Source organism: Paramormyrops kingsleyae, chromosome 23 (genome assembly GCF_048594095.1).
Source record: "Paramormyrops kingsleyae isolate MSU_618 chromosome 23, PKINGS_0.4, whole genome shotgun sequence".
NCBI lineage: Eukaryota > Metazoa > Chordata > Actinopteri > Osteoglossiformes > Mormyridae > Paramormyrops > Paramormyrops kingsleyae.
In genome coordinates this window covers 16,053,016-16,064,278 of record NC_132819.1, presented here as the reverse complement: position 1 = coordinate 16,064,278, position 11,263 = coordinate 16,053,016, and the positions used below count along the sequence as shown (strand labels likewise).

General features: G+C 47.2%; 1 protein-coding gene across 1 annotated transcript in view; it reads right to left on the bottom strand.

Moving 5' to 3' along the window:
- Positions 1–202: 202 nt before the first annotated feature.
- sdc2 (syndecan 2) overlaps positions 203–11,263 on the bottom strand; it is a 30,989-nt gene continuing 19,928 nt past the window's right edge. Inside the window, exons 2-5 of the mRNA XM_023812036.2 lie at positions 4,181–4,292; positions 3,172–3,323; positions 2,763–2,883; positions 203–1,973 (exon numbers count right to left, since the gene is read on the bottom strand). Of these exons, the coding sequence (XP_023667804.1) occupies positions 1,810–1,973; positions 2,763–2,883; positions 3,172–3,323; positions 4,181–4,292 (549 nt within the window). The 3' untranslated portion in view covers positions 203–1,809. The remainder of the gene's footprint in view (positions 1,974–2,762; positions 2,884–3,171; positions 3,324–4,180; positions 4,293–11,263) is intronic.

The following is an 11,263-nucleotide window of genomic DNA, read 5'->3' as shown; positions in this document are numbered from 1 at the left end:
CTCAGTATGTACAGAACAGTATAGACACTTAAACCATGCAGAACTGGGGACAGACACCACTCTCACACTTTGAATGTCTGCGGTGGACAGGAGCAACATGGGAACTCAGAAAAGGAGCCAATCAAAATATGAAGGGGGGGGGGGGATTAAAACAGAAGAGACAAAAGCAGCCGACAGCAAATAAACTGCAGACACACCAGCATTAGGCCACAATGTTTATTCAGTAGTGTGTTTGAAATTATAGGTACAATACTGTCTGCTTTTGTAAGACTAAAAAAAGTCATCTTTACAGATAAGTGTGCTGTTAGGGAAACCTCCACCCTCTCCATGATGTTGGTGACACGCTTACCAGCCCTCAGGTACAAGCACATCTCAGAATGGTAGGCACTTTGAAGGCTAAAAACATTTGCGAATATATATTTATACACTTTTCTTTCATATACTAGTTGGACTCAATGGTCAGGTCTAATAAAAATAAGACTGAAAACAGACAAAATAAAAGCAAAACACACATACATGACCTCTGACATATGTAGGGAGGATAAGAGACTGGGCATCTTTGGGCTTGCTTGTCCCGTTTTGCGCTGAGGGAGAGCTGGGAGGGAGGATTTGATGGATCATCCTAAGAAGCCTTCCCACCGGGGCAGGCGGGAGGGTAACTGCATCACTCAGTGGCACCAGGTGACGCTCTGCAGCGACTGGCAAACCTGCTGCAAAACCAACACTCTCCGCAGGACCAGGTCCTCGTCCTCGTCCTCGTCCTGATCATTAGCACGAGCCACCAGTAGGGCAGCTACCGAGATTCCAGAAGCGGAAACGGCCAAATGAGAACATTCTCCCGACGAACGACACGTCCGGAATGCAGATGCCGACGCGAATTGGGGGGTCGACGGGGGTCACTGAGAACTCCGCTGGCGGAAGCTCCGTCCGATCTGACGGGAATTTAAAGAGACACAGTGGGACAGGCGCCCACCTGCTGGACAGGATGCGTGCAAAGACACGCGGAGGAAGCAGGGGTGTGCGGTGCGGCCCGCAATCACGTCGGTCACAGATAAACCCGCAAGTCACCTGTGTGCAAGAAAGGGTCCCCTTCCTGCTGCCAAACCAAGCCCTCCAGCAGCTAGTCTTAATCACTTTAAATATAAGCTGTGCTGCATAGTGACCTACAACTACGTCAACATAAAACAACGGGGGGGGGGGGGGGGGGGGGGGGGGCAATAAATGGCGAAATGTTCACCCTTCTAGGTTGGAACAAAAGACAAAGCAGAACATTATCCAAGTTAATGTGAAGACACGGCAGCTTCGTGACGACTACAGAACGGCAATTAACACCTGGAAACAGATAAATTAATGAAATAAACCTTTGAAATCAACTTCAGACATGCTATGACAATAAGAAAAATAGGATGCAGAATAATTATATTCAATTATATCCACTTTAGAATTTCTTTACAAATACATACTGCTATAGCTGAAAAGTAGTCAGTGACTAAAAACTGCTTCTTTGAAGGATTGATTTCATCCATTTTACAAATTTCGCTTGTGTTCTCTCTTGTGTTCCTGTATTACACAAAAACGTTTAAATATACTAGCATTTGATTTAAAATAAGCCTGGTTAGGCTTCGCATTAAAAAAAACGAAAAAAAAGTCTTCGTAACATTACTCTATGTAATAGCTTTCCTTTATGTAATATTTCCCCGATAATTTCACCTTATTTGAACGAGTTCGTCACTGCCAACACCAGAATGTCGATCTCCTGCTCGTGATTATTATTTTTTCAGAGGGGTTACTGTTGATCTTTGAGCGGTGTTATGCGTAGAATTCCTTGGTGGGGGCTTTCTGGTAGGCTGCTCCAGAGGGCTTGCGCTCCCCCAGGTCGTAACTCCCTTCGTCCTTCTTCCTCATGCGGTACACCAAGAGGAGGATGAGGAAGATGGCAAATAGGAAGCCGATGACCCCGCCAGCAATAACGGCTGCAGGCACACAAAAGGAGGGGCGGGGGGGTTGTTGGTCAGGAGAAGTTCATGCAACATCACTTCCCACTGTAACTGTACTGTAACAGCAGTAAATACTGCAAATTAATGAACGCTAAGGTTTTGCCCTTCTGAATACCACTACAGTCTATCGCCCACAAAGACAATTAACCAGATAAATATCTAATTACAACTAACTGTTACATATAGTCGAGCTGCCAGTTTGGCATTTGGCCACGCCCCCTTGCTCTCTCTGCAGTGTCATGTGACCGAAGACGTGATACTTTGCACTACTGACTTAAATTGGGGAACGGCTGTTTTTATTTAGCCCCAGGCTCTACTTACACCCGTCTACAGCCAGCTCACTTTCTACAAATTGTTATTTTGGGATTAAGAGACTCTTAGAGAAACATGCATTTTAAAGTGAGGAAAAATAAAACACGTATGCAAATAGGCAACTGTGAAGTCTAAAAGATACATAAGAAATTGCTCACTACAGCACAATAAAAATGACCCAGTGCGCAGCAAGATTACAGCGGAAAATCACCGAGGGTAACTTGAAGAGCGAAATTAAAGGGTGAATATAACAAACCCAAAAAATCCAAAAAGCCCAAAAACCACCCGGCCAAATGCATGCAGGAGCCCAGTTCAAATGCACACAATCCTCCCAGTGCCTCTGATTACAATTAGACACACAGCAGACAATACAAAACATTTGCAGGCTTCTGCAAACATAAAAAAGTGACTAACAAACCCAGCATGAGCGGGACTGACTGTTCTCAAGCTTACCCGCCAGCACCTCAGTCCGCTGGAAGAGGCTTTCGGTTCGCACTTCGAAAGGGCCCCCGGGCGAGCGGGAGGGGTGAGTCCTGACATTGTTCTTGGGCTCATCCGTCACCAGCGCTGGGGGCTGTGGGGGGAGGGGTCAGCGGAAGCAGTGGGGCTCAGAGAAAAATAAACCCCCAACACAGCTCGTCTTCTTTTAAACACTGTCATCTTAAATTCTACACAATTTACATTAATTTGGACACATTTAAAAACATTCCAGTTTGCATGTAATTAAAACATTTATGACTTGCAGCTGTTGGAGGAGAAGAGGAGCGAGACTGGGGCTGGGATTTCCGTATTTACAGATCTTTCAGAGCTCAGCGCTCCCCGGCACAGCAAGGGGCATTAGGAGACTCGGGGGGGTTCTGACCTCGGTCCTCACGGGGTTTCTGGGTGCCTCTCTGGAGGTGGCCACGTCTGCTCTGGGCGTGGAATCCTTTGTGGAGTCCTGGGTGGGCAGGGCCTTCAGAACAGGGATCAGGCGCGTCTTCTCAGACTCCTCCACTGTCACTTCCCCGGTGCCTAAACAAAAACAGGATCTTTAAAAACGCTGGTACTCTAACTGGCAACCTCAATGTATGGGTTCCATATAGATACATGATAAATATCTTGATTGGACAAGATGGCTTTTAACCCACTGTTAGTCGTCGTACTGGCTGGTATCCTTGCTTATGAATACCAAAAAAGTCCCATCGCCTATTTCCAGTGTAGATGTTTAACTGTTTAAATCCAGTCATTTAGGGGGATTAGACTCTGCCACACTGGCAACCACTGCCTTAACACAGATAGCCACAGGGAGCGGGCAGCGAGAGGGAGGGTCCGCGATGGGGATCCAGGCCCGAGGCAGCCCGCTGAGCCTTCTGGGGAGTGGTTAAAAGGAAGCAGCAAGGTGGACAGCGGGTCATTAATAATAGAGCGTCGCTCTGCCCCTCAGCGAGAGCTTGGGGGGAGGGGGGGGGCCATGCTTCGTGACAGGTGACAAGGCCGGGCACACCGAGCAGAAACGGCTTGTTCTGGCCACCTCGTGCACTTCAGGATTCAAACTCGACTCAATGCAGCACAATAAAAACATCAGGATCACAGCAGAAAAACGCCAAGTGTAACCGGAACAGCTTCGTTACGAAAACACAAGGCCTGAACAGGTAAGCGGAACAAAGACGTGCCAGGGAAGGGCATCAGGAGCGATAGTGATGAGTACGTGTAGAAAGCAGCTTCGCTCGGGGGAGGGGAGGCCGGGGAATCCCCCCACCGTGCTATAAAATGATCCTCACGCTGCAATGTTGTGTTTTTTATGGCTCAGTTTTGGAATCTACCGCAATATTCATAATTACAGCCCCAAGATTAACTGTTAAAAGTAGAAAGAGGCATGAAAGAGGCACCTGAGCCGGAGCCAGACGTGAAGTCATCGTCATCTACGGGATAGTCTCCCGACTGCTGGTCGTCCAGGTACAAGTCGTCCCCCGGGGCTGGTGACTGCGCCACGGCAAATATCTGCAGGAAGAAAAGGGGGGGGGGGACACGGCACGGATTAACACGGCGGACTGCGCAATGGCACCCCGAAACCATGGCCGAATGCGGCACCGGAACTAGCGCTGGGACGGCACAAATATACCACTCACATGATCCGGGGGTGGGGTTCAACTCCAGGGCTTTTGAATAAAGCCAGTAAGAAATGAATGAAATTGTTAAAATGCTGAAAAGCCGCATGTATATCTCTCTCACACACACACAGACCTGCACTCGTATGTTTGTAGGGACCGTCCATTCATTTCTATGAGCAAAACTCAAAATGACACATTTGGTCCCCACAATGTAATATATATCTGGACCACACAGACAGACACACACACACACACCTTGTCCTCTACTCACTCACCATCTGTAGAGATGAGGATGTATTACTCAGGAGTAAATCCTCAAAAAGACTTTCAGCATTCACTATTACTGTGTTAATCAAATCAATTACCATTCTGGTCATTTTGTGACAGCACAGCCAAGCGTGGAATGATGATTCTCCTCTGAGAGATTACTTTACACGTTTGTTACATCAGCCGAACAGCTGGAGCCAAATGCTAACCATCCGCGTTTGGAGGTGAGGAGACACTGGCCTCAGAGACACTGCGGCCCCCCCCTCCGAGACGACAGACTAGCCGACGCAGAACTGGGACGCAAGCTGGCGTTTTATCACCCTTATGGGAGCGCCGGGTGTCGGAAGTGTCACGGGAGGACAACTGAGCGCAAAGGGTGCATGAATGTAAGAATGGTTTTATACTGCATTTAAACATGTAATTGAGTTTTGTGTTGTATGGTCGCTATTATTAGTAAGCGGCACACGTCGACGGTAATGATTCACCAGTACTGATTGCTCACATTATTCTGATAAAGTTTGTCGACCAGAAACAGAGAGAAAGGGAGCGAGAGGGAAGGGAAGAGATTCACACACCTAGCAGCATTCCAGCCACCATTGTTGCCTGGCAACAAGAAAAATGGAGGCTGCCTCCCCCCCCCCCTTTGTTATGGGGCCCAAAGAGGGGCCAGCTACTAACCGGGCACCACATCACCTCATGGGCCTGACCGATAGCGAGACGCAGGCCACCTCCACTCCTCCCCCCTATTTAATCTCTGCCCCCCCCCTTCGTCGGAGGCCTGGTGTCTTCTCCTCCAGCGGTCACATAGCACCATAGGGGCCATGGTTACTCCTATTCATGGGGGCGCCAAAGCCCTGCCCCGCGCACCACGGTGTGGCCATGCTTCTGAAAACCCCCCACAAAAGGGGTTGATGATAAATTGCCGGTGTGTGTGTCGGGGGGGTTGGGGTCTCTCGCTCAGCCAGTATGTCCCAACACTGAATCTAGTTTCGATTTACCACTATTTGCTCAAAAACAAGCAAACAAATAAATCAATCAGGTAGACAACAAAAGGAAGGGATTTTGGAGATGAAGGAGAAAGGCCGTCTCTTCACAGCAGGCAGAGTGCGCGCCGCTGGGGTCCCGACACATTCAAAGCGGGATAATTATAAACGAAAAAAGTACAGTAACTACTAGGATTCAAAATGTGAGCAGCTTCACAGATTGGAATTCACTGTGCATGATCCAAGTGTACATCTTCACATTTTTAATGTAAAAATGACGACTAGCTGGCTTAACAAAATATCACATTCATACGAAAGATGGTACACTACACAGTAGGGGTGTAATCACAGCTTTCCTCGCGTTACGATACAATATCGATGTATTGTTACACCCCTACTACACAGTGCAAGGAACAAGAACACCAGGCTAATTAGTACAATTTTCAAGTTCTATTATAGTCTGAAGGTGTGTGTATATGATGTGTACAGATTCTGACGTCTTGTTTCTGCATTGTTATTTCAAATTTCTAGTTTATCACAGTAATAATTATGAAGACATAATGATCCTCGTTTAAAAATAAATAGCTGCCATTGGCTCGAGACGCCCTTTGCAGGTAAAAGGACGGATATTAAATGTAACTCATCATTAGCTGTCAGCAAAAGCACCCAGAAAAAACCCTCAATGTAACTGCACTTAAACAGACCCACGACAGACTCCACTGCATCACTGAGCACCTAAAACGCCACTCCCCAAAAACGGTCATAAGACCCACAAGGAGTGATTTGCATTTGAACACCTTTTAAAAGCCTATTGCATTAATAGGGCGGCACAAACAGGTCATTTGATAAGAATAATCCGATCGGGGGGCAGACGCACGAGGAACGACGCAGTGACGCTCTGACGGGGCCTTTAACCGAACCCGCCTGAATCCCAGCTCATTACCGAGAGACGGCAGCAATGACATCAGTGTGCTACAGATCACCTGTAATACAGCAGAGTCGCAATGCACACCATCGCCCTGGGGTCAACTGGCAGTCCGCAGAGACGCATCGGGGGCCTACCGAAAACTAACACCTTCGCTTTCACTAAACCTCTGACATGTAGCGTCTCTTTCGACAATGAATGCAGGTAACGGCCCAGAGCAGTATTAACGGTGCCTGTGGTTCCGGCCCCAGGAGAAATCAGACATTTCCATTTCATTATTTCGGTGATGGGGTCCAAGCAATAAAGAAGGTCTAGAATGCCTGATGTAAACATGGAGGGATTTTTACCAGGAGTTAACCTACAGGAAAAAAAAAAATACACCTTTAGACTTATATCGTGAATATCAGCGCAAACGGGACTTAAACGCATCAAAAAATACTTGTTTATGGAGGGGTGTAAACATTAAGATAAACCATAACTACTAACAGAATTGCGCAGACGGGACGAACGACTGGAGCCAATGACAAAGCCAACTGTCATCTGACTTGCGTGCTGAGGTAGACAGTTTGGGTCCAGAAAGTAAAAATCCAAACCAAGATTTTGTTTCAGCCAACCAGTTAAATGCGACTGTTTAGACTCAGCTGGTTGGCTGAAACAAAATATCGGTCTGGATTTTTACTTTCTGGACCTGAACTGTCCACCTCTGTCTGCATGGTTGGTGATGCACCACAACTGGGCACCCGGAAACACTGCCCGCTTTCCGCTACGGCCAAGCTGCCAAAGTCTGGGAGCCAGCTGTCCGTTTTTCATTCGCCTGCCCGGAGCTCCGACGCACCCTAAATAGCCCGGATTCAAGTCCAGCATTCCAGGCCGGCGATCCAGAACTGCAGCCACGTCTGGGTCCCTAAGCAGCTTCCAGATGTCTGGCCTTCTACCTGAGGGCCACACACAGAGCCTCAGAGCCTGGGCACCAGACTCTCTGAAGGTCGATCCGCTGACGTCCGGGAGGGCAAAGGTCACTGGGGGACGCCCACGTCCCGTTAAACACTTCAGAGACTTCAGGCTTGAGTCTGACTTGGACCAATAAACAGCACGGCAATATTCTAGCTGAGAAACAGGGGCGGCGTTCCTAGGGGTCAGTGTGCCGCTGGAAGAGCATGGGGTAAGGTTTCACACGCCGAAAACCCGAAACCCCCCCAAAAAAAACCTGCCTTTTGTGACACAGTACACATGCCACCCCCCACCCAACCCGAGGACCCTTTATTGGGAATCCACTGCTGTTACATCTCTCTATATGTCTCCATTTCACGAGCAGCCACCCAGCGGGAGACTAGTCTCCATAGAGACTCTTATGCATGAAAAATCGAGAGCGAGGCGACGGGGGAGAGAGAAAGAATGAGACACACAAAAGACAGCATGCAGGAGACCCCAGGGAGGGGGGAGACACTGCGATTTCATTCCTGGAACTGGCTGCATCCTGCCTGCAGGTTCCTTTATTAAAGGCGCGTCAAAGACATAACTGTCCTCACACACCAGACTCACAGAACCTGGAAGAGAACCTGATCAACACAGTTTTTAATTACATTTAAAACTCATCCCAGGGGTGGCTTTCAACTTACCTACCCAGAGTCTATTTAATAACACCTAGCAAGCCCTAAACCCTTCCCTAATCACACGAAAATCCTGCACTGCCTTTTGGGAGGGGCTGCAGTAACAGCGCACACTAGCAGGATTCAATCCAAACACTTATGGGTCATAAAACAGAGACGACGTGCTAACCAGGTATAATTATTTAATTGATATTCTCCCTCAAAGTGTCCCCTCCCCCTTTGTGAAAACAGGACGAGGTTTCCTGCCTCTATCACACACTCAAATCCCCTCCACAACCCAAGTTTTTTTTTTTTTTTTATAATAACAGCCTGCCCCCATCTCTGGAATTTCCACAAATGCAGTGAGGCCTGAGTGATGGTGTCTGATTAAAGAAAGCAGAGTATCAACGCAAACGGCACACTGAGGTTCGAGAGGCGCAAGGAGCGGAACTCGATACCCCCATATTAGCCCATTAGTGACTCGGTCCTCGGGACTCAATGACTAGCAATTAGGTCTACTTACTCACCAATTATCTGATCCCAAAGCCATCACCAAAACCAGCAGTGTCCGAACAAGAACTTCGTTTTAGACAATAGTACTGAGGCCTGCAAAATCCCCTCTGCGCCTAATCAGCATCTGGCCATCTCATCACGCCATTGTTTAAAGCCCCATTCACACTGCACGTGCTATATCCGTGCCAAGGTCGTCACCTTTCAATTGAAGGGCTATAAGGACAGGACACGAGGGCCGTCGGCCCAGAGGAAAGACAGCCTTTATCTCCCACAGCATCGGTAAATGCAGGTCTGCCCGGACGGAAAGGCAGCGTCCAGTGATGGAGGGATTGCCGACTGACCAATATCTGCAGGTACCATTAAAACAGCGTCAGCCCTCCAGCTACCCCTAGCAAGAAACCTGCATACGTCGTGGAAATCTGATCTCTATTTAAAACCAGAATTTTGTATTCAGGGATTTTCAGACTAAAAACAGAGGTGAGTCTGTAAAATGCACATCTGATACAGGCTAGATTTCCGCAGCACAATTAAAACTGGTATGAAGTTAAACATTTATAAAAATGTCACAGATGGAAGGAGGATGAGCATTTTAGGCAAAAAATATACTCCTATAAATAAGATTATCCATTATTAAAAACAAAACATTTGGGTTTTTCCTAGTCAGAATCTGGAAACCAAATCAGGCCAGTTCTGCAACCCTGCTCAGGCAAATCGGGAGCAACTAACGGCTTCTGTTCCACGTGGTTAAACAATCCTGCTAACGTGTCGATATCCGACCATCCTTCACTCCCGGCACAGATTAATGGCCAAGCAGAACGTAACGTGCCTCTGATAAGTCCGTCTTTCTCGTTTCCCTGGATTCTCTGCCATTAATGTGTCAGTTGGAACTCACACTCGCTACCAAAACTATTTCTTCCCACGGAATCTAATTCCACGTATGAAACTGTGAACAGAAAGTTCAAGCTCAGTTCCTGGTCTAACCGCTAGGGACATCAAAAAGACAGAAGGGAATTCTGTCGGCCTGAACGGCTTCGATGATTTGCCCCGAAATACATCCTAACCCAGTACAGCAAAGGAACACGCAAACACGCAAGAGCACACGTTACTGATGTGCACATATCAAAAGTCTAACTCAGGCTTCCATCCTCGTCAGACTGTGGAATCCGCCATGGGTGTTCCTGCTCTTTTACGTAGCAGACATACGTGGGAAGCAATGTCCATGTTCTTCCATGTTCTGCTCACCAACTAATGCAAATTACCAGGTAATTTAAAGCGCTGTTGGAATGAGAGAAATTAAAGGGACAGACTGCATCTGTGAAAGTCTCAAAAACAGGAGTAACTGCTTCAAGGTGATGCTGGGATTATCTATGATGTGCAGCACTTAAATTGGTGGTTCACTTACTGTGCTGATTTCTAAAAACGCAGACTAATGTCAAAATTGTTCAAATTCATGACTAATCTCTCGCTTGAAAATAAAATCAAACGTTTATAACAATTAAATCTAAAAAGTTTTAATTTGGGGGGAGGGGTGTCATATTTAAGACTATTTGACACTAAATGGCTACTTTAGAGATATACAGCTTGAATTAAGTGCATGTTTTTTCTTTAAAGCTTCTCCTTAGGACCAGACGTGTAATTCTCAGCACACATTCCCACTGCGTCGAGCCCACATGTGCAGATGGGGAAAAAGTCACGACCTTTGACCCAAAAGGCTGAACAACAGGAAATGGCCGAGAGCCCATCCCGCTAAAACTGATGGAGGTCTGTTACCGGTTACACTTATTTGATATTGTATTTTTGGTTACGGTTACGTTTTCTGTAACTTGAAAGCGAGAACCGACTGTACGACCCACCCTCAACTCTGAGGAGCTGCATTTGAGATCATCGAGCACTTCTGCGTCCATAGCTGCAGAGAGGTAATGCTTGAATTTGGTGAGTGGAGTCCAGGCAGCACTTTGAAACCACAGTGGAGACCAGTGATTAAGGCAGTGATCACCCATGTGCCACTTTTAACGTCAGAAACAAGCATGTGAGGACCTGATGGAGGAGCCACATGCCGTCCAGGCGCCAGCACACAACAGCACCACTGTTCTGTTGGCCCAACAGTATCTGATCGAACCCATAAGGAGTTGAATAAATAGCAAAATCAATGCTGAGCTTTCAGCACATTTTCACTGACGGGCAAAACTGAAAACTGGCGTAATGTTTTTAAATCATTAAAAAGAACCAGCTAAAGAGCTTTCTAGTAAACATAGTAACAAGACGGAATGGTTCTGGGCTCCAAGGTGACCCTATGGCTATGTCAGTGTTTCCCAATCCAGTCTTTCGGGGACCTGCAGACAGTCCACATTGAGGGAGCAAAAATGTAGAGACTGGCAGGGAGCAAAAAAAGTTGGGAAACACTGGGCCATGGGATCTTGCACAGCCTTTGCTGCTGCAGCCCTAAGAGCTCTGATATGTTTGTTGGGCCGCGTGCACTTTTACAGGAGAAGCTAAAGCAGACCCCTGCCACAACCATTTTATTACCCTCCCAGGGATGATAAAAAGGAACTAATTAACAGCCTTTCAGAGCCAAAACCACCCA